Genomic DNA, 23,156 nt, shown 5'->3' with positions numbered 1-23,156 from the left:
TATATATATATATATATATATATATAGTTCTTTTCAATGCTACGATACGTTTTATGTGTCACATGGGTCGCCGTACAATTTTATAAACAACATCCGACAGTCACATGCTGAGTATGGAGGGGCCCCTTGTCCTCGCCTTGTCTCTACTCGCCGTTATTCTTCTGGCCTCCTCCTCACCGCTTTTCTTCTACCCTCACCATGACAACAAAGACACCTCCCAGCGGTCCAGCGTCACCCCGCGGCACCCTAAGTTTAGGACGTCGAAGTACAAGACGGAATGTGGAATCCTGACGGATCTAAGTTTTATCGGATGTGAGGTGTGTACGCTGGTGGTGGACGGATTAAAGGATTTGGTGGAGAAACAGAGCTCTCAGGAAGAAATTGTTGACTTTATGACGTTTGTGTGTAAAAAGTTTAAGATCGAAGACGACAGGGTGTGTGAGGCAATCACAGAAGAATATAAGGTAGAAAATTAATCTGTAAAATTATATAAAAAAAATCAAATTATTGACATAAAGAAATGATTATTGTAGCTCTTAATAAAGGTTGCATTTAATGTACTGTCTTTTCTTTAAATTCCCTCCCTCACCGCTGGCTGCAGAAAACCTAAATCTTTTATTCATAAATAAATTACTCGCTTAAGTACAGCTTCGTATGGGTATATATTGGTATATGAATATCAAAATACTCGTGATTAATTATAAGATCAGTTAAGATACAATGTTTTGAAAGTATGAACATACGTCGTTATTTGTACATGACTGTAGGAGGGGGGGGGGCGCACGGATGACCGGACCGTGCCCCCAATAATTTTGCCGATATGATATACTATAGAAAACATAAGTAAGGTCTGATGAACTTTTTTCTGCTTGTCGACGAATTTTTGCCTGGTAGTGCCCCCCCCCCTCCCCATCCCCACTGAAAATGTTAGGTAGTGCTCCCCAAACTGAAATTGCTTCCTACGGGCCTGTTCTGTACTATTAAATTTATAAAATCATTTCCGCTATGTCCCAGTCTCGGGAAATTATTTAATCTTTTTATCATGTATTACTATGTACACTTCTCATTTTATCACAACGATTAATTACAAAAGGATACAATAAATATTCAATTTTCCTTGTCTATTTACTTCCTGTATCAATTTCTGGACAAAGCCTATTGTTATTTTTAAAAAATACAATTAATTAAGTAATAGAAAGTAAGAGGATATTACATGTATCATTCCATAATATTTTTTTTATCCATAACATTTTTTCTATCAGCCAAAATGTGGTAGGGCGCTATATCTTCGTGATCGGGAAGCCCGGATTCGATTCTCGTTCGCCGTTAAGCTCGTTAAGCTACATGCAAGACGTAAACATAGGTAGCGACTGTTCCTTCGCCAAGCGCCCGGCACTAGAAGTCAAAGACACGGGTCTTTTGGATGAGACCTTAAAAACCGAGGTCCCTTTCACGGTAGGTGTTGGCACGATAAAGAACCCCCACTGCTCAATGGCCCTGAGTGACGAGTATAGGTCTAAATTTGAAGCCCTTCGCCGGTATATGGTGACGTCTCTTTATGAGTGAAAAATTCTCGAATTGGACTTTAAACAACAAACAATCAATTGATCAATCAATCAGACAAAATGTACATGAAGGTAGTTTTGTTCTTTTAAAAAGTGCGAAACAAACTCAGTGCAAATTTCCTTTTCTAACATCAAAAATTACAAAGATCGTTTTTATCGAGTTTATTAATTTAAACTAGTAATATTGCACTTGTATTTTACTGGATTTTTCCTTAATGGTTTGAACATTTTATTGTTCTTGTAATTTAACCACAATTTTATGTATCAGTCATGTTTCTCCCATTACATCCACGTCTGGGATGTCTTCATGTTATACTACTTGATAGGCACCTGCTAATTCCCTCATCAATAAAAAATTATTGTGTATACTGTTGAAACCTTAAAAAACTGATTTTGAATAAAATTTTAGTTTTAGAAATTTTCAAAAAGTTGTGTGGAATTTTAACATAAAACTTTATCATAAAGATGTGTATATATTTGATAAAGTCAAGATTGTTAGTCCCATTGATATATATTTGTTCAGGACGAATTTATTGGAGTTGCGTTACGCCTCGTTTTGACTCCAGCGGAGGTCTGTGGAATTCTCTTGGGGAAAATTTGTGGAACACCGTATGATCCCAATGATCTCTGGAACGTATCACTTCCGAATACCCTGAAACCTCCACCAAAGCCAAGGGTCCTACCTAAGGTAACGTATCTCTTCTTAATACCCCAAAACCTCCACCAAAGCCAAGGGTCCTTCCCAAGGTAACGTATCTCTTCTTAATATCCCATAACCTCCACCAAAGCCAAGGGTCCTACCAAAAGTAACATATAATTTCCTGGTACCCCTAAACCTCCTTCAAAGTCGCGGGTCCTTCCCAAGGTAACATTTCTTCTATTAGTTTTTTAAATATGCCTGTCTTATTTTTATACGCTTTTTTATTTTTTACTTCAGTATAATTTTTGCACTTTTAGTTATTATATTAGTAATAGTACATTAATCCTCATCAATCACAAAGTAAAAATTCAGAATAACGTCAATCAATATCGTAATTGAAAAAAGTAAAACTGTAAAATTATTTATATTTTGGAATATTTCACATGCAGAAGATAACATTTTAATTTGATTTACAGCCAGGATCGCCAAAACTTCGCATCCTTCACTTGTCTGACATCCATATTGATCCCGGATACGAAGTCGGGTCAAAGGTTAAATGTGGGGAACCACTCTGTTGTCGTCAAGGAGACGGAAAAGCAGGTAAGCTTAGCAACAATTTTTGGTTCTTTAGATTTCCATTCATGAAAAGAATTCACAACATAAGAGCGTTTAGAAATTTATAAATTCAAAGGTAATTTAGCCATCAAACCGAGAATTTTCTCAAGATAAATCTACCAGTGAGAATTCTTTGTTTAGTAGCATTAAGTGTCTTAACGTTTTTGTTAGCTCCTGGTGAGCCTGCTGCCGGAATATGGGGGACTGTTGACTCATGTGACGTACCCTTCAGCTTGGTGGATAGTTTGTTTCAGCACCTCAGCTCCATACAGGATCAGGTCAGGCACTAGATTCATGTAAACAATATCATTTGTTTTCATATTTTGTTGAGCAAGTGGCTTATGAAGGGATGCATTTGTGCAGAAAGGAGATTGCAAACCAAGGCATGCAAAATGCCTATAGCTTCAGATATATGAAAGTTATATTCAATTTGTGAATTAAGTAGAGAGAGTCAAGTTCTTTTTATTGAAAGATAAGAAATCATGACAAACAAAACTTTTCTGCGGAAAATTCTTTCAGCAAAAATTATTCTATGATTTGAAAAAAGCAATGTGGTATTCTTGGGGTTCGAACCCAAGCAATAAAAATCCTTAGCGCCAGTTTCTTTTCTTTGATACTAACACGCTAACCACTACGCTAAACAACTCATGACAAATCATGTTCGTGAAATGATCCTTGACTAAATGGACTTCAAATATTTCTTGGAAAGATAGAATATTGTGTATAAAAGTGCATTTTTTTTGGTCGACATCCATGTGAATTATTGTTAATTGATAAAACGTCGTTGATATATCTCGTCCGAGCAAAAGAAAATGTTTAACACGTGTTATATAGGTTATACTAGTATTTTATGGATGATTTTTGTTTTCTTCTTGTGATGGGCTGTTGTGTAATTTATACGTGATTTTTTTTTTCTTTTTTAAGTGTTATTGTATTTATTGATGGACTTTTTGTTCTGTAGTGTGGTATGGTGTGTTAAGCAGTAGATTTAGTTCTGTAGTTTAATGTCCTTTCCACAGCTATATCGTAAACTTGCGTAATTACCAATAACAGAGATTCTGATCTCCAGGGAAGGATTTCATATTATACCGTATTTGGATTATGGATAGTAAGAAGTTGTATTTTATCAGTTGAAAAAATTACAAAGCTTTTTATTCTCTCTAATTTTATAGACCCTTAAATAAGCAACAGTCATAGAGGTTTCAAGAAAGTCTTTCTTGGATAGTTTTTCTTGTGATAAATATTTTTGTAACATATTGACATTAAGCACAGGGGTCGTACTTGGTCAATTCCAGGGTTTGGGGTGTTCAACATTGACTGATTGTTATGATTTAAGTGGACTGCCGAAATATACAAATATGTCCTAACCTTATCTAGGTAAACAATAATCAAATGGTAAATCAATATAACAATGGGAGGCAAGCAACAAAAAATTCTCTGGTAGTCCTAACTTAACACTAAATAGAGCCCAGTCGCCCTCAGACTACCGCATATACTGTAGGATGCCTTATTCAGGACGGACAGTATATGTGATAGCCCTTCACCCACTACACTCACTGTAGGATGCCTTATCCAGGACGGACAATGAGTATAGCAGCCTTGACAGACTGGTCAGCCAATGCAGATGATATCACAAACTACATGGCTAGTCTCTTTACTGGAGGACAACCTCTTCGTGGCAGGCCTTATATCTGGTTTGTCAAACCTCAAATGACCTTCCAAATTCACTCTCAAACTGTAACACGGGCGAGGAATTAATAACCGTAAATACTACACTTACACTCGTCTGCACTGTTCGGCTGGATCTTCACAATAACAACAGACGACTGCGGAGTCTCAGTATATATACCCTACTAATGTCACGTGATGTCAACAGTGACTAATTGAAAAATCCGCATGGTCGTACCTTAAAATTCCGCAATCATTACACTACCCATGCCTCCGATACATGCGTCCCGCATGTACAACTTAGAAACTAACTCATTGTATCATTTAGAAAAAAGCTTTAATGAACAACCAAACCTTTTTTTAAGTTATGTACAAAGAATTCCTTTCTTCTGTATTCTATAATCATATATACAACTATCAACAATTATGTGCAGCAAAAGTCAGCAGAATTCTGTCTTCTCCTCAACCACTTCTTCAATGTCAATGTCACCCTCACGAAATCTCTTAATCCGCCTGGTCACAATGGTTTTCTGACTAGCATCTGTCTGGATTCCGATGTCCACCATGGATATCTTCCTCTTACAACTGTCACATCTTGAGTCCTGTGTGTCTTCAACTTCTGGTGTACTGGTGGAATAAGGGATCTTAACCTTAGGAATGAGAGGTCTAGTAGGTGCTGTCTGTTTCCTTATGACTCTACCCTCCAGCAGCTGATCATTAGTGGCCCTTTCCTCTTTCTGTGGTTGAGAATCTTTTGACTCTTCCTCATTATCACTACTGTCAGTGGACAGAGTACCAATGACGTCCCCATAATCTTGTTTAAGCCACTCCTCCTCTGACAGTTCAGCATCTTCCATACTTTTACTCCTACTCGACTCTCCACTCTTCTCGGGCTTGCCATGAAGCTTGATAGGTTCCTCAATCAGGCCAAGATGGCTTCTTTTTTCATGTCTCTTGACATTCATCTGCTTATTGCTTGAGTAGCTGCAAAAGGTGCACTTAAATGTTCTCATAGCACACTGTAGAACATGACTTTTGTAATCCTCTTCGGATCTTGCCATATAGGTACACATGGGGCACCTACGACATTGCCCTGGAGTAACTTTTGTCTTTGTCATCTACAATAAATGAACAAAACATGCATTACGTGTTTATAATATTTTTTGTGAACAGTTATCATAGTATTATTACATGCCAGTTTTATAATCATGCAACCAGATCCATGCAACCAGATCGGTGGCTTACGAGCCCTACTTGGACGAATATTACTTGCTGGATTAGTATCAGGGAGGGCATCCTCATAACCTGTATAACGATCTGAATCAGATTTTCTATGCCACCATTATCATCCATCAAGTCATCAGTTTCACCATGTAGTATGTCATCACTTTCGCCTGATAGAACTTGCATACGCTTTTTGCGCATTCTATCTACATAAATGACTTGATCTGAACCTCTTGGACCACAATTTACAAGGTATGTCAAATCCGACATCTTTTTCCTAACCTTGTAGGGACCCTGCCAAAAACTAGTTAACTTAGGTAATGTTCCAGGTTTTCTCCTTGGGAAAAAACATACACCTCCTCGCCAGGTTCAAACTTTTTCCACACCAATTTGCGATCATGATGATGCTTTTGTCTGGCCATTGACTGATTCATTTTGTTCCTAACAAATGAGTGGGCTCTTTCAAGACGTTCCTGCAACTCCCAGACCCATTTATTGCTAGGTGTCTCTTTTATTTGAGGTGGCATCTCATACTGGAGATCCAATGGTGTAGCAACCTCCCTTCCAAACATCATCATGTTTGGTGTCATAGCGGTCGTTTCATGTACTGAACTGCGGTAGGCCATCATAATGAAAGGTAAATGCACATCCCAGTCATTATGATGATCATTTACGAACGCACTGAGCATTGTTGTGAGCGTTCTGTTAAAACGCTCAACCATACCGTCAGACTGGGGATGGTACAGGGTGGTATGCGTTTTCTGGATGTCTAGCAATTTACACATTTCTTTGAAGAGATTGCTTTCATATAGTGGTCCTTGGTCGGAATGTACCACAGCTGGTACTCCAAATCTTGTGATAACCTCCTCAACAATCTTTGCTGCGACTGTGGACGCTTCCATATTAGGTATTGCAAAACATTCAGTGAAGTAGTCTGAAACTATATATCGATTTCCATTGGCAGTCACAGGTAGCACTCCAAGAAGGTCAGTGGCAATCCTCTCAAATGGATAGCCAGAATACACCAATTTCATTGGAGCCTTGTTGCTTGGGATGGATGCTAGTACATACTTCACAACCAGCAATGTAGGAATGTACATCTCTTTGCAGACCAGGCCAATAATAAGACTGACGTATTCGGGCAAGCGTTTTGTGAATACCAAGGTGGCCTGCGGATCTACAATCATGGTAGTGCTTTAGCACAGTTCTCCTTTCACTACTGGGCACAATGGCTTTTGCAGTAACAATTGGTCATTTACTTTAGCACTGCAGATACTCATATGGTCAGTAACACAATGGTCAACTTTACATTGTCTACAAGGTGCGCGACTATGGCCGTCTGCATTGCCATACAATCTTCTTGGTCGGTCTTTAATGGTAAAGTCATATGTAGAGAGAACATCCATCCATCGGGCGAGTTGTCCCTCAGGATCTTTAAAGTTCATTAGCCACCTGAGTGAGCTATGATCTGTACGTAATGTAAATTGACGACCATACAAGTAATGCCGAAAGTTTTTCACAAAATGAACTGCAGCCAATAGTTCCTCCTAGTAACACAATATTTCCTTTCAGATTTTTTCAGACTCCTGCTTGCAAAAGCAATAGGCCGCTCAATACCGTCTTGCATCTGAGACAATACTGCACCAATAGCAAAACTGCTGGCATCAGTGTCCACAATAAACCTTTCATTGAGATCTGGATGGTCCAGTACTGGTGACGTTGACAATTCTTTACGTAGTAAATCAAACGCTTCCTGGCATTTGTCACTCCAAATAAAATGTGTTCCTTTCTTTGTTAAATCATGAAGTGGCTTGGCTATTAATGCAATGTTAGCTTCGAAACGCCTGTAGTAGCTACAGAATCCGAGGAATGATCTGAGCTCTGATACATTGGAGGGAACTTGCCACTCCTGCACAACCTTTATTTTATCTTGACTCGTTGATAACCCCTTTTTGGACACAATGTGCCCCAAATATTCTACCTCTGTATCAAACAATGTGCACTTTCTGGCTTTAAACTTAAGACCAGCTGCTACTAAACGGTTGAACACCAGAGTAAGATTATTAATCATATAATCTACAGTTTCCCCAACAACAATGATATCATCAAGGTATACAAGGCAAATTTGCCATTGCAGACCTCTCAGGACCGTTTCCATCAATCGCTCGAAAGTCGCCAGGGCGTTGCAAAACCCAGATGGCATGATCTTGAAGTTGTATAAGCCCTTTCTGCTTACAAACACTGTCTTTTCTCTGTCATGGGAAGCCACTTCAACCTGCCAATATCCAGCATTTAGATCTAAGGTTGAAAAATACTTCTTTCCGACAACTGATCAAGGGAGTCATCGATTCTCGGGAGTGGGTATGCATCTTTAATGGTTACATTATTTAACTTCCTGTAGTCGACACAAAACCTTGTGGTCCCATCCTTCTTCTTTACTAACACGACTTGGGATGACCATGGACTTGTACATTCCTCTATGATTTCCCTTTTTAGCATATCATCGATATGACGATCAGTCTCCTCCTGCATATGAATGGGCATGCGCTTTGGAGGCTGTGTAATTGGTGTGGCTGTTCCAGTGTTAATGGTATGCTCTGTAACTTTCGTTTGGCCTAAATCAGCGTCTGAGGCAGCAAACAGGTGTGAATACTTCAAATACATGTTTTTAACAGCCTTGGCATTGTCCGCAGTCAATCCTGCTACTGACCTTCCATACAAATCCTTAAGATGGTCTGGCATTTTTCTTTTATTATCCTGCAAGTAGTCTGTCTTATCATAGACGTTCTCAAGGCAGACAAAGTAGCTACAAACGTTCCCTTATATAAAGTTTGTGGTTCTGCTGAAAAGTTCATCAGTCTAACAGGTGCTACTTTGTTGCCTTCTATTAAAGTTCTGGCCACTAAACCTCTGTCAGATTCTAAGAAACGGTCAGATGACTCTTCAATACCACATTTTAGTACCTTCTCAAAGACAGGAGGTATAACATTTCCCATGGGGATAATTTCACTGTAAGGTGGGACACTTACATTCTCTGCTAAGGTAATCCTACAACATTCTATTTTTCCGTCAAAAGCAAGTTTTACACGCTTTCCTGTAATGATCATACAAGAGTTTGTCAAATCAATCAAGCATTCATTGTTTGTCATAAAATCAAGACCAAGTATACCATCAACACCAGTGTCTGCTACTGCAAATGTTTGGCTAAACGTTGAGTCCGCTATTGTAAGGGAAATTGAAAGAGACCCTTCCACTTTCATGGCAGTACAATCAGCCATTAGGATTGGCTTGCTCACTTCATTAAGTCTTGGGTGCGGATCATTAAGAACAGAAAGTAGTATGTCTGTTGAAATAATGCTGAGGGTTGCACCAGTATCTACAAGTAGTTTAACCCTATAGCCATTAATAATTGCTTCAATAAATATACCAGCTTCACCAGTCTTTCGACTGATGCCTGTCCTGTTTGCTGTGCTATCCTTTTGCTTAACATTCTGATGTTCATTTCTTACAGGTGCAGACCTTTGTCTTGGGTCGGCACTTGTCATGCCTTGTATCACATTTTTATACTTGAAACAGTTTTTCTTCACAAGACCTTTCTTTTTACAGTAATGACAGGTCACACCAGCAGAGGAAGGCTTTGTAGAGTTTTTTTTCTCCATTCTTATCTTCATAGATTGCGTTTCCTTTTGGATACATTAGGGAAGTAATAGTATCTCCTTTGTCTGCCTTTTCCTCCGGCTTCACCTCCCTCAAATACCCTTTGCTTTCTGTTAAACGTCGTTCAGCTGAATTGAATGCATGTAATTCAACGGCATGCCTGATTGCGTCATTCAAGTCCACTGGCCGGGCTTGTTTAATGCGCAGTCGCATGTCACTTTCCCTCAGGGCATCAATGAACTGTTCTTTTGCCAGAGTTTCTCTCACTTCCAAGGCCAAGTTTGCCAGTCGACGCATGTCCTGTCCAAGTTCTGGTAATGACTCTATAGCCCTTTTCCCACTTTTCCTCAACTGAGCCCTATATAACTCTATCTAGTTGGACGGCAAAAATCTCTCTTCAAGTGCATTACTTAAGAGTCTGTAGTTGCATCTGTCTACCGCTGGTAGATTTTAAAGCACTCTCTGTGATTGACCTCTCAAAGCAACGGCTAAGTACATCCCTCTCTCTCAGCCAGAGTCCACCTGTTCTGTTCTGCACAGACATCGAAGTGGGGCTTAAAATCAGCCCATGACGAACTTCCATCAAATTTATCTGGTTTCACCATGGCGTTTTTCCGTTTGTCAGCCTGTGTAATATTCTCAGGACGGCGTTTTGTAATGTTTGTCTCATTTAGCAAGGGAAACTCGTGTTTGGATGTTTTAGCATGGTATGGTGTGCTCGTAACAGAAAACCTATCTGGCTCGCCATTATCAGTTCTTCTTAAATCGCCAAGATTGTCAGGCCTAGTATACATATTTAGGGTGGTCGTCCTAACAGTTTTTGGTCTTGCGCCCTCACTTGAATCTTGGTCATCAATGGTAGACCGCCTACTTTCGGGTAATCCTGAATCTCTGTCGACCGTCCTTGCTTGACTTTTATTAACACTAGCCTGAAGCCTACTTAACTCCTACTCTAAGGCAGTCATCTCAGCGTTCACAATGTCACTCTCAGACATATCAATAACTTTCAAAAATAAATTACTCGACAAAAATCAACCAAGACAAAAAGGTAACATATATAAACTTTAATGATTGAATGCAACCCCAAATCCACCGCTGCCACCAAATTTTTGTAACGTATTGACAATAAGCACAGGGGTCGTACCTGGTCAATTCCAGGGTTTGGGGTGTTCAACATTAACTGATTAAAAACTGGTATGATTTAAGTGGACTGCCGAAATATACAAATATGTCCTAACCTTATCTAGGTTTGTTTGTATGTTGTTTAACGTCCCTCTCGAGAATTTTTCACTCATATAGAGACGCCACCACTTGCCGGTGGAGAGCTGCAAACTTTGTCCTATACTCGGCACTTATGGCCATTGAGCAGTGAGGGATCTTTTTTCGTGCAAGCACCTACTGCGACACGGGACCTCGGTTTATACGGAAGGACCGGTCTCCACGTCCCACAGTGGGATTCGAACCCGCGACGTAAGGATCAACTCCTTACTCCGCGACTCTAGAGCAGACGCTCTAACCACTGCGCCACGCGGGCCACACCTTATCTAGGTAAACAATAATCAAATGGTAAATCAATATAACAATCGGAGGCAAGCAACAATAAATTATCTGGTAGTCCTAACTTAACACTAAAATAGAGCCCAGTCGCCCTCAGACTACCGCATATACTGTAGGATGCCTTATTTAGGACGGACAGTATATGTGATAGCCCTTCACCCACTACACTCACTGTAGGATGCCTTATTCAGGACGGACAATGAGTATAGCAGCCTGGACAGACTGGTCAGCCAATGCAGACGATATCACAAACTATATTGCTAGCCTCTTTACTGGAGGATAACCTCTTCGTGGCAGGCCTTATATCTGGTTTGTCAAACCTCAAATGACCTTCCAAATTCACTCTCAAACTGTAACACAGGCGATGAATTAATAACCGTAAATACTACACTTACACTCGTCTTCACTGTTCGGCTGGATCTTCACAATAACACACTGAGAAGTCTCAGTATATATACCCTACTAATGTCACGTGATGTCAACAGTGACTAATTGAGAAATCCGCATGGTCGTACCTTAAAATTCCGCAATCATTACATTTTTTCATTCTTTCCCAGACCACTCCCCTTCGGATAAACATTCTTAACAGTCTCCGGCCATCGAACGGATCTGGTAAACAGTGGTAAATGTCATTCTGTAGTTTGATGGGGTGAGTTTTATTGGTGGATTTTTATTCTGTGGTGTGGTGGGATTCGTTTTATGGGTGAATTTTAATTTTATAGTGTGCTGTAATGCCTTTTTATCGGTGCATGTTAATTCTGTGTTGTGTTGGGATGAGTTTTAATGGTTGATTTTAATTCTGTGGTTTGATGTGATAAGTTTTATCGGTTGATTTTAATTTTGTGGTGTGATAAGATGAGTTTTAATGATTTATTTTAATTCTTAGGTGTGATGTAATGAGTTTTATCTGTGGATTTTAATTCTGTAGTGTGATAAAATGAGTTTTATCTGTGCATTTTAATTCCTCGGTGTTATTGGATGAGTTTTATTGGTTGATTTAATTCTGTGGTGTGATTGGATGAGTTTTAACGGCAGATTTTAACTCTATTGTTTGATGTTATGTGTTTTACCGGTGAATTTTCATTCTGTGGTGTGATGGGTTGAGTTTATTGTGCATTTACATTCTGTGGTGTGATTTGATGAGTTTTATAACTGGATTTTAATTCTTAATTCTGTGGTGTGATGGGATGCATGTTATCGGTTGATTTCAATTCTGTGGTGTGATGGGATGAATGTTATCGGTTGATTTTAATTCTGTGGTGTGATGGGATGCATGTTATCGGTTGATTTTAATTCTGTGGTGTGATAAGATGAGTTTTATCAGTGGATTTTAATTCTGTATTGTGATAAGACGAGTTTTATCTGTGTTTTTCATTTTAGAATGATGTGGTTTATTTGATCGTTTTTCCCCCCTTGAAGTATTAAATTTAGTGACCAGAATATATTTTGTATAATTATATAGAATTTCATTTGTGGTGTAATTGAACTGTATTTCATGACTGGTGTTTTTCCTCTATAGTTTGATGTGGTATATTTTACTGGTGATTTACCAGCACATAATGTGTGGAATCAGTCAAGAGATAATCAGCTGAAGGCTCTACAACAATTTACAGATCTAAGCTTGAAATATCTACCAAACAAAACAATCTACAGCTCCCTCGGGAACCACGAGAGTGCTCCTGTCAACAGGTAAACCTCTAGATTACAGCAGATAAATGGCTTAAATTTTATTTTGAACAGGTAAATTGCTTAGTTAACGTACATATTTAAAAGTAAACTAGACATTTTGTATCTCTGAGATTTATCTACACGACATCTGAAGAGTCTGACTGTTGAGATGGAGGTCAGAACAACGTACCTCAGGAAGTCTGTGTTGGCCTCTTAACGATAACAGGCTAGATAAGTAAAACTGATAATATTGAGATCATCCCTGATACATAATATATAAAAATAAATTACACTCTTTCCCAGTTTCCCCCCACCCTACATTAATGACCAAGATGCCATCACCTGGCTCTATGATGCTGTGGCCGATTCCTGGAAGAACTGGTTACCTCAGGAAACGATGACCACCATTAAAAGGTAAGTCAAGAAAACACTAGTATTTCAAAAATACATCGTCAACCATAACAAATTAAGTTCTCAGACCCACTAGCAACTGCTTATCAATGCTATATTCATAATAAGTGTTACTAAAAGTTAAACATTCACAATAAAAAAAAAATGTAGAATGGTTTCATCAATATTGCGTAGTATCCTTCTATCAGAATCCAGTGTAACTGTAAAAAAGCTATTGATGTTAACAACATACTTCATATAAAACAAAATTTTGTAATCATATGTTGTCTGTTACAGAGGAGGATATTACACAGTCAAACTTGGCGACAAGTTCCGCTTGATCTCAATGAATATGAACTACTGCAACAATGGAAATTGGTAAGTCTGAGTAAATATCAGAATTACTCTTATAACTTTGCCTAGTTCTGTGTTAAATAATGCACTATAAATAATGCACTTTCAGGTGGTTGCTGATTAACACAACAGATCCGACAGGTCAGCTACAGTGGCTGGTGGCTACACTGCAACAAGCCGAGGATCAGCAGGAGCTGGTATATATCTACATATACAATGGTTCTAATGACAAGGAAGAAGGGATAAAACATTACTGAATGAATTTGTATCATATTCAGCATTATTACCATTTTATACTAATAGTTGTTGATTTTTGTGTCCTTTAGGTCCATATTATGTCTGTTTTGTAAGAAGTTTTGTCTTTTTTATGTCCTTTATAGGTCCATATTATAGGTCACATACATCCTGGCGGCGGAAGTTGTCTCAAGGCATGGAGCTGGAACTATTACCGAATTGTCAATAGGTCAGTACGCTGGGTACTGTAAAGTACTGGTCAAAGAGTCCTATCTTCATTCACTTAACAATTAAGTCTCTGGGATGTGATTAAACATTACTTCTAATGATGTAACAGATACGAAAACGTAATAGCGGGGCAGTACTTTGGTCACAGCCATACAGACTGGTATGAGGTCTTTTATGATGACGTCACATTTAAACGACCGACCAGTGTTTTATACATCCCCGGAAGTGTCACAACGTTTGCCGATCTCAATCCAGGTTTTAGAATTTATGAGAATGATGGCATTTACAAAGGCAGCACCTGGGTAAGTGTGCAGCGGAAAGTAAAGCAAATATAATCATGGATAAAATCGTCATGATCCTTTGTAACACTGACATGTTTTTCATAATGATTATTCTGGCAAAGTTAATTTGAAACTCTTGCTACAGATTTGATTTAAGTTGATTGCAGGAAATAAATGTGTGTTGTAATAGAATGTGTACAGATTTACTGTAAAGTTTTGTTTTTTGCAGACAACGTTAGATTTTACCAATTACTATCTAAACCTGACAGAAGTTAATCTCACGAATAAACCTCTTTGGCAGAAAGAATACAGTGCTAAGGTAACATTTTAACTTTTTAACTATTTTTAGCACACTTCAACGAAGTTGGTAAGAGCTTATGAAATGCCCTCGGCGTCGGCATCGGTGTCGACGTCCCAGGTTAAAGTTTTTGGAGCATATTTATTTTCAATTACTTCTATGCCCTATATTAATCTTTCCAGTCCACAGTGTAACAATGTAAATGTGATGGGACTTTATAACCATACACAGAGACTGAAGCGTAGTCATGGGCATCGGTCTTACAATAGACCTTTAATACATGATGTCTCTTTTGATTTACTACTACCTTATGTAAATCAACAATTAGGTGTTCATTACATTCTCACCAAACTTTACTCCGTCCCTTTGAAACTTTTAAATAGTCTACTTGAAAAGGTCACGGAAAGTCCATTTTTTGATTCCTGGACACCAGAATACAGGCTCGGATCTGTGGTTATAAATATTGCAAATCACCGGCTTTTTAAACAATCACGTTTTACAGAAGAAAATACTGCTAAAACAACCCGTTTTTTTCCTTTAACTCTTTATGCCAACAAAGGAATTGACGCGGTTAATATAAGTAATATTCTTAATCACAAAAGGGTCCAGTCTTGCATGCCACCATATTTCATCGACGATTGCTTCCAAAGTATTAAATTACAAGAAAATTTTACAGAACCTGGACATTATATATGCATCTGATACATAATCCTCCTTCCTGTTCATGTTCTTAATCATCCTACAACTATAGTCCTGCTGGACATATTATTACTGGTGACGTTAATATAGTAAATAATGAGGACCTGAAATCATTACTTTTAAAAAGGCCAAAATATAGGCTTCAAAATTTCATAGATATTATGGATTCTGTGGAAGATTGCGCCAGGCGATATGGGCCAGACATGAAAAAGAAGACTAAACATGTTGTCAGAATGGATTAAATATATCGGATGTATGTTAAAATCTTGCATTAAGCGATTGAGGGGCAGAATGAAACCAACTATCCTTCTTTGTTCAGTAATTCAGAGTGAAAAAAAGAATTAGATAGATTACACGATCAGTACGTACTGGTCCCTGCTGACGAAGCAGGTAACAACATTACCTTTGTTTGTAAGGCTCATTATTTCAATTGCATTTAGAGGAAATGGGATTTAATTCAACAATAGGTAATCCAGCTTATACCCATAGCTCCCTTTCTAAGGAGGAAATTCTTCAAAATCATATGTCAGTTTTAAATTTTTTTTTATATTCCTGACAACCAACATGAATTTGAATTACCATATCTATATTGGATTCTGAAACTTTATAAAAATCCTTACAAACAAAGATACACAGCGGGTTCCAGTAAATGTTCTACCAAGTCTCTTTCTTTACTCCTCACTAAAATATTAACAGTAGTGAAGGAGAAACTTCAGGAGTAATGTGCAACAATATATTCGAGAAGTGGTGTAAATCAGATGATGATACTTAAAAATTCCAAGGAACTTTTGGAAAATTTGAAATCACAAAATTTTACCAAAATCAACAACATAAAAACTTATGACTTTTCAACTTTATATACAACCATTCCCCATGATAAAAAAAAGTTCAGGCTTTTTAATATCATTGACAGCTGCTTTTTCAATAAAAATGGAACTCGTAATTTTACTTACCTTGTCATTGGTCATTTGCAAAATTATTTTGTTAAAAACAGTCTGATTGTACACACAAGTACTCTGAAGTTGACATTAAAAAGATGCTCGAGTTTCTGATTGACAATATCTATGTGGTTTTTGGAGACCAGGTCTTCCAACAATCTCTTGGAATTTCCATGGGTACCAATTGCGCCCCGTTATTAGCAGACCTATAATTTTGTATTCATATGAAGCAGAATTTGTTTAAAATCTTATACGTGAAAAGAAAAAAACACTTGCTGTGGCCTTCAACTAAACATTTAGATATATCGATGACGTATTGTCAATTAACAATGGTTATTTCCATTCTTATGTCGATACGATATATCCCAGTGAGCTTGAAATAAAAGATACCACAGAGTCTGACACATCCGTTTCATATTTGGATATTTCACTAGAAAAAGACGTTAATGGTAATCTAACAATCAAGCTTTATGATAAACGTGATCAGTATACCTTCATCACCTGCATACGGGGTTTATATCTCTCAGTTGATTCGATACGCAAGAGCATGCTCTACGTATGAACAATTTCTAAAACGAGGTAATTTATTGACAAACAAGTTGATGGAACAAGAATATCAGCAGTCTCGTTTAAAGTCGTCATTTCGTAAGTTCTATGGTCGATGCAATGAACTTGTCAGCAAATACAATTTATCATTAAGTCAAATGCTGGCTGACGTTTTTCATACTAATTGTTAGGCCATTATTTACACACTGAATTGTCAATGGATTTCCCGGGATTTTCCGATTATGACAAGGAGCACAGGCGGGTGTGACCGGTCGGCAGGGGATGCTAACTCCTCCATGGTACCTGATTCCACCTCTGATGTTTAAGATGTCCGTGTTTTCTCTGCTCCAAAATTTGTATTGTTTAATGGACTTTTGAGCTTGAATACTTTTCGTTATCTCCATACAATTTATATGAAAGGTAGATGCTTCTAGTATGTTTTATTGTACCGGTCAAGGTTTCAGATGCTGCAATTTCAGCTAAAGAACAACTTTGCACTGAAGATACATTTATTGATGCACACTACCAGAGTTGCTTTTGATGCTGGATTTGACCTACATTTTCCAGATGAGTTAAGAAATTAAAAGTTTTTGGAGCAGGTCCATGACCAAGAAACTATAAGGCCAACCTGAACCAAACTTGCATGGATGATCCATCAAGGGATGCATTCTACCAAAGTTGCTTAAGATGCTAAATTTGACCTACATTTTCCAGATGAGTGACCAGATCAAAGTTTTGGAGCAGGTCCATGTCCAAGAAACTTTAAGGCCGACCTGAACTAAACTTGCATGGATGATTCATCAAGGGAGCAGGTCCATGACCAAGAAACTATAAGGCCAACCTGAACCAAACTTGCATGGATGATCCATCAAGGGATGCATACTACCAGAGTTGCTTAAGATGCTAAATTTGACCTACATTTTCCAGATGAGTGACCAGATTAAAGTTTTTTGGAGAAGGTCCATGACCAAAAAACTTTAGGGCCGACCTGAACTAAACTTGCATGGATGATTCGTCAAGGGATGCACACTACAATAGTTGCTTCAGATGCTGAATTTGACCTACATTTTCCAGATGCGTGTTCAGATTAAATTTTTGGAGCAGGTCCATTACCAAGAAACTGTAAGGCCTATCTGAACTAAAATTGCATGGATGATGCATCAAGGGATAAATAATCAAAAAACTTGTTTCAGATGCTGGATTTGACTTGCATTTTCTGGATGAATTACTAGTTTTAAGTTTTTTGGTAAGTCCATTAGTTTAATGTGGGACTTTGCCTCACTTAAAGACAACATTCGTTGAGTTGATCGAGCTCTGTAATTTCTGATTACCTAAGTTATATGCTATACCCCGCCGTCTATATCTATACCGTCTATATCGGCGTTGCGTCGGCGTCCCAGGTAAAGTTTTAAGAGCCATTACCAAGTATCAAAAGTATAAGCCCTACTTGGACCAAGACGGTATGAATCAACTGGGAATGCACACCATCAGACACGCTTCTGATACTGAATCAGATCAACATTTTTCAGACGAGTGACCTTGTAAAAGTTTTTTGATTAAGTGCATTCCCATCTAATCGTAAGCCTTTAATGTAGACCATTATTGCATGGATAATGCATCTAGGGATGCACACTACCAGGCTTAAATTGCTTGGGATGCTGGATCTAACCAACATTTTCCAGACGAGTGACCAGATTAAGTTTTTGAGCAAATCCATTCCGAAGTAACTTTAAGACCTACCTGGACAAAACTTGAATGGATGATTGATACAGGGATGCAGACATGCTTCAGATGCTAGATTTGACCTGCATTTGAATACATGTATTTAAAGTTTTCGGAGCAACCAAGTAACTGTAAAGGGTGAAAATAGCAAACAGTGATCAATCTCATAAATGTATAATTCCAACCCAGACCAAACTTGCAGGAATCATTCATCTACGGATGAATATTACCAGAACATTCCTTTGATGAGAGACTTTGCGTTACTTTGAGATAATATTCGTCGAGGTGAACTTTGTTATCTTTGATTACCTTTGTTTATGATGCAGAATTTATTCAAAAACCTTTACATGAGAAGCAAAAAAAATCTTGTTATGGCCTTCAATTCTACATTTAGGTATATTGACAGTGTTTTATCAATTAAAAATGCATTTCTTTTCATTCATATGTTGAGTCGATATACTGAGTATCCCACTAAACTCGAAATAAAAGACACCACAGAACCAGAGAAAGACATTGATGTCAAACTAGCATCCAAAATTTATAATAAACGTGATGACGCCAGCTTTGCTATCGTCAACTTCCCTGATTTATTTAGCAATATACCATTTTTACCTGGTTGTGGGGTTTAAGTCCCCTAGTTTGCAAGAGCATATTCTATGTACGAAGAATGTCTAAACTGAGACAGGCTACTGACAAATAAGTTAATGTTAGAAGGTTATCAACGATCTCGTTTAAACTTTATGGTTGATATAATGACCGTGTTTGTAAAGACAAAATTTAAAACACAAATCATTGAGCCAGGGCTCACGAGGGGGGGGGGGGGGGGTGGACCGGTCAGCAGGGGAAGCTTACTCCTCTTTTCAATCGTGTGTGTCATGTCTGCTCTGCTTTTAATTTGTATTGTTTTATTGGATTACTAAGCATGATTACTATACGTTATCATCATATTCCATTATAACACCGGTTGAGAGCGTATCAACTTGCATGGAAAAATGGAAAGGGTATGTACACTGTAGGTAGAGAGGAATAGCTTACCTTTTGATTTTATGAAGATGAAATGCCTTTCTGTTTACTTCCAGGAAACTTACGATTTGAAAAGTCTGTTTCCGGAGGATTGGAGCGAGCTGATATATAGGATGAAGGCCAATGACACATTATTTCAAACATTTTATAGGTAATATGATTTTTTTATAGGTAATATGATTTTATATTAACAGCCAAGCGAAAATGTAATCTCAATATTTTGGCCACTGTGAAGTTTCAGAAAATATACTGTAGTAGAAGTTTTAAGAAGAACGATTTGTGATAGAAAGGTGGTACATGCAAATACTTTTCTTTGATGATTTGTTGTTGGAGTTTTCCCCCAAAAACTGAAATACAAAATGTATATTAAAATTAGACTTCATTATCAAATACATGGATACATATACCTCTCTCCTCTGGGTGTATCTTTTAAAATACGTCTGGCAATTATTTGGAAATTAATTCTTTACAGACCTAGTACCTGATAATTGTAAAGTTGAAAATTCTTCGCACTTTGAACCTTTATTTTGTACTTTGGTTCTTGTGAACCTTTGATTTAACATAAACTTCTTCCGGCATTATATACCTTAGTCCGAAATATCTGACGCGTTTTCCACCCTTTTTTCACGATTTTGATATTTTACATGTACGTGTCAGGAAAACGTCATAACCGGCGCCATGATGAAAAGTAGAAATTTCTCCTCCCTCAACTAATTTGATTTTCGATACTTGCAAATCGAATTAAATGTCAAATTCACAACTTATCAATAGCACAATGCTTCTAGTTATCACCAATATCGCTTAAAAAAAATATCACTCCACATTTCCATACACGTTTCACGAGTTTTTTCAAAAGGCACGAAAATAAAACAAACCTCGACAGTTTGACAAAATATTTTCACCAGGCACTTTACATTACAAAGGAACGATAAAAAAACGATATAAGTAAGTACTAGAATCATCGTACTGTTGATAAGATGTGAGTTAGACATTTCAGTTCGCATGTATCGAAAATCAACCCGAGAATGCCGTCTCCGGTTGGAGACGGCGAATTTCCACTTTCATAATAGCGCCGGTTCTGACGTTTTCCTGGCACGTAAAATATCAAAATCGTGAAAAAACGCCTGGAAAACGTCAGATATTTCGGACAACATATATTTATACAATGATGAATATAATGTTTATGAATAAGGAACTTATAATGCTGATATTCACAACAGTTTGGTATTGAATGCACAAAAATTAACGCCATGTTTTGCTTGATACATGTAATTGTTCTCTTTTTATTTCATGACAGTAACGTAAATCCTAAAAACAACACCGTACACTCAGAACACACAAGCAACATTTCCAGGCAACACGACCATAAATTTATAAAATTGAATAGGTAGATTGCAATGTAAAGTGAAGAACTCAAATTAGTCTAGTATTTTGAAATATGAAACACTCTATGACAAGTTATTTTTAAAGAATTTAATTGGAATCTCTTGTTTCGAGACACGCGCGGAAATTATTTTACCCTGTGTAAAAATATTTTATTTCTATAATTATACATGTACTTAACATGTTTAATTTTAAGTGGATATCGAGATATTGACACTTCAGTTTAGTATATTTGTTCATTTGATTTAAGCATTAAAACTATGTAAAATGAGATAATGCATGGCGACATTAAAAAATAACTCTTAAGGGCTAATTACGGGGGATAGGTGTAAAGACGTTCTAACCTTCATTATAAAAAAATCCCTTTGCAATGTCAATCTGGGGATCTAACTGTTTGGCTTAAAATCTTAAGTTACAAACTTTATGTGTATATTAAGGAGCTGTTTGGAATATATCCTGGTGTTATTATATGTCTATCTATAGGATCTACGAGGCTCAAAATCTGTCATTCTAAATAGTCTTTTGCTGAGCCCTTTAGCTGCAATATAAACTGTCTTTAAAACATTGCTGTGATGTCATTCCTTTGTTCTTACGGCCTAAAAATTTACCTTTGGCAGTCCGATATTAGCGAGCAGTCTGATATTAATCGTAAGATCGGACTGTCTCAGTACTGATATCCTTCAAAATCGGACTGTTACTGAACAAAAGAAATTAAAACATGATTATTTAGCAAACAGCAATGTTTGATCTTATTGTGTACATAATTATTTTAAAACAGAATATTTTTTACTGGTCATACAGAGTTGGAAAATTAAAAAAATGACTTCCAATTAAAATAATATATACTAAAATAGTAAACTATAAAATAAAACATGAGCTCTTTGAGCTTGTAATGAACTTTTTAGACTTTAAGTGATGTTTTCATCTAGTGTTTAAAATTCAGAAATTCTCTTATTTCTGTTTTTTTTTTATAAAGCAAAGTTGGCTGCTTAATATGTCATTTTAATCATAGTTACAAAAAAAAAAAAAAATATATATATATATATATATATATATATATATATATATATATATATATATATATATATATATATATATATATATATATATATATATATATATCCATTACGCATGCAATCCTTTATGAAGTTATTCTCAATGTCTGTACTTAGAAATTAATATACCTTTAGCATCAGCTTTATTTTCTGTGTTCAGTTCAAATCAAAGTTCCAGTCTGCATTTTCCTTTCAATTCCCAAAAATAGGATTCACTAGACTGTCTTTATCATATTCCAATGCATATTCTGACTTAAGGGTATTTTACCCCTACTCTCTAATCTCAGCAATTACATATATATTACTTAAATATCGTTAATTGTTTAGCTGATTCCAAAAATACTGAGTAGTTTTCATTCAATCATGCACTCTGCAAAGAATTGCTTCATTGGGCATTAATACTTTTGTCTTTTGTTAAAATATTGGACTGTCTCAAGTAAATCAAAAAGCATTGTTTTAAGTACGATATATGCCTCACAGAATTCTTTATGAAAAAATATCAGACATTTTTCGGCCCTAACGGGACTCAAACTGATATTTTTTCACATGCACAGAGCAGTATTCGGCATAAATCCATTACATAAAGGAGCTGAGTGGAAATATCTGGCTTTATGAACTATCATTCCAGAAGTTGGGTGACTTAAGAACGTTGTGTTATAAACTGCATGTCTTTGCCGGAGCTGGGTGACTTTAAATGGTCTACCCAGGAGCTGGGGGCTTTAAGCCTGGCGTTATAAACGGTCTATCCAGGAAGCGGGGGTTTTAAGCCTGGCGTTATAAACGGTCTATCCAGGAAGCTGGGCGACTTAAAGTCATACTTAAAAAAGAGTATCTTTCAGGAACATTGTTGACTTAAGCTTAGTGTTTTGAACTGTTTAGAAGCTGGGTTACTTAAATCCTGGCCTTATATAACAAGATTGAAGTTTTTTTTTTCAGCTATTCAGTATGTTGATTTTTATAAAGGTAAAGCGAGTATAAAAACCTCACTAATATCGCAGAGAAATTTAACTTTTTTTATTACTGATTTTTCTTTCCAGACATTATTACAAGATGGCTCCCACACCGTCATGTACAGGACAGTGTAAAACCGACTTATTGTGTGACCTCAAGTCAGGAAGGTCACATGACCCCAGTTTGTGTACCGACATTCAGTTTTAGTTTCTCATAGAATCAAAACATATAAAGCTATGAGATAGTTTATAGTGACTGGAATTCTTTGTTGTTTTAGAGCAAATACTCATTACATTGTTTAATCATTTTGTTGAATCATTTTGTACACGTTTTTTTTTTTTTATGAATGTACTTTGTATTTTAATGGGATACAGTTCATTTTGTATTTGTTGGAATATTTTTGAAATAAAAAATACATTGTACAAGTATCTTTAATTTCACAAATGGTGGTAATTCTCTA

At 37.0% G+C, this 23,156-nt stretch overlaps 1 protein-coding gene across 1 annotated transcript; it reads left to right on the top strand.

The window, feature by feature from the left end:
- The first annotated feature begins 92 nt into the window (after positions 1–92).
- LOC133191716 (sphingomyelin phosphodiesterase-like) lies at positions 93–23,061 on the top strand. Its single transcript, XM_061327452.1, has 13 exons — positions 93–464; positions 2,089–2,253; positions 2,682–2,805; positions 2,992–3,098; positions 12,446–12,615; positions 12,898–13,008; positions 13,282–13,362; positions 13,448–13,535; positions 13,719–13,801; positions 13,910–14,102; positions 14,311–14,400; positions 19,364–19,458; positions 22,783–23,061. The coding sequence occupies exons 1-13, from the start codon at positions 105–107 to the stop codon at positions 22,901–22,903; spliced, it is 1,788 nt and encodes a 595-aa protein (XP_061183436.1). The 5' UTR covers positions 93–104; the 3' UTR covers positions 22,904–23,061.
- The last annotated feature ends 95 nt before the right edge of the window (positions 23,062–23,156 follow it).

Source organism: Saccostrea echinata, unplaced genomic scaffold (genome assembly GCF_033153115.1).
Source record: "Saccostrea echinata isolate AGI-Se365-2 ecotype Australia unplaced genomic scaffold, CSIRO_AGI_Sech_v1 ptg000024l, whole genome shotgun sequence".
NCBI lineage: Eukaryota > Metazoa > Mollusca > Bivalvia > Ostreida > Ostreidae > Saccostrea > Saccostrea echinata.
This window is presented reverse-complemented; position numbering and strand designations above follow the sequence as displayed.

Coding starts and splice junctions, on each gene's coding strand:
- LOC133191716 (XM_061327452.1), top strand. CDS start 105: ATGCTGAGTATGGAGGGGCCCCTTGTCCTCGCCTTGTCTCTACTCGCC. Junction 13,009..13,281: donor ACGATGACCACCATTAAAAG/GTAAGTCAAGAA, acceptor TGTCTGTTACAG/AGGAGGATATTACACAGTCA. Junction 19,459..22,782: donor TTATTTCAAACATTTTATAG/GTAATATGATTT, acceptor TTTTCTTTCCAG/ACATTATTACAAGATGGCTC.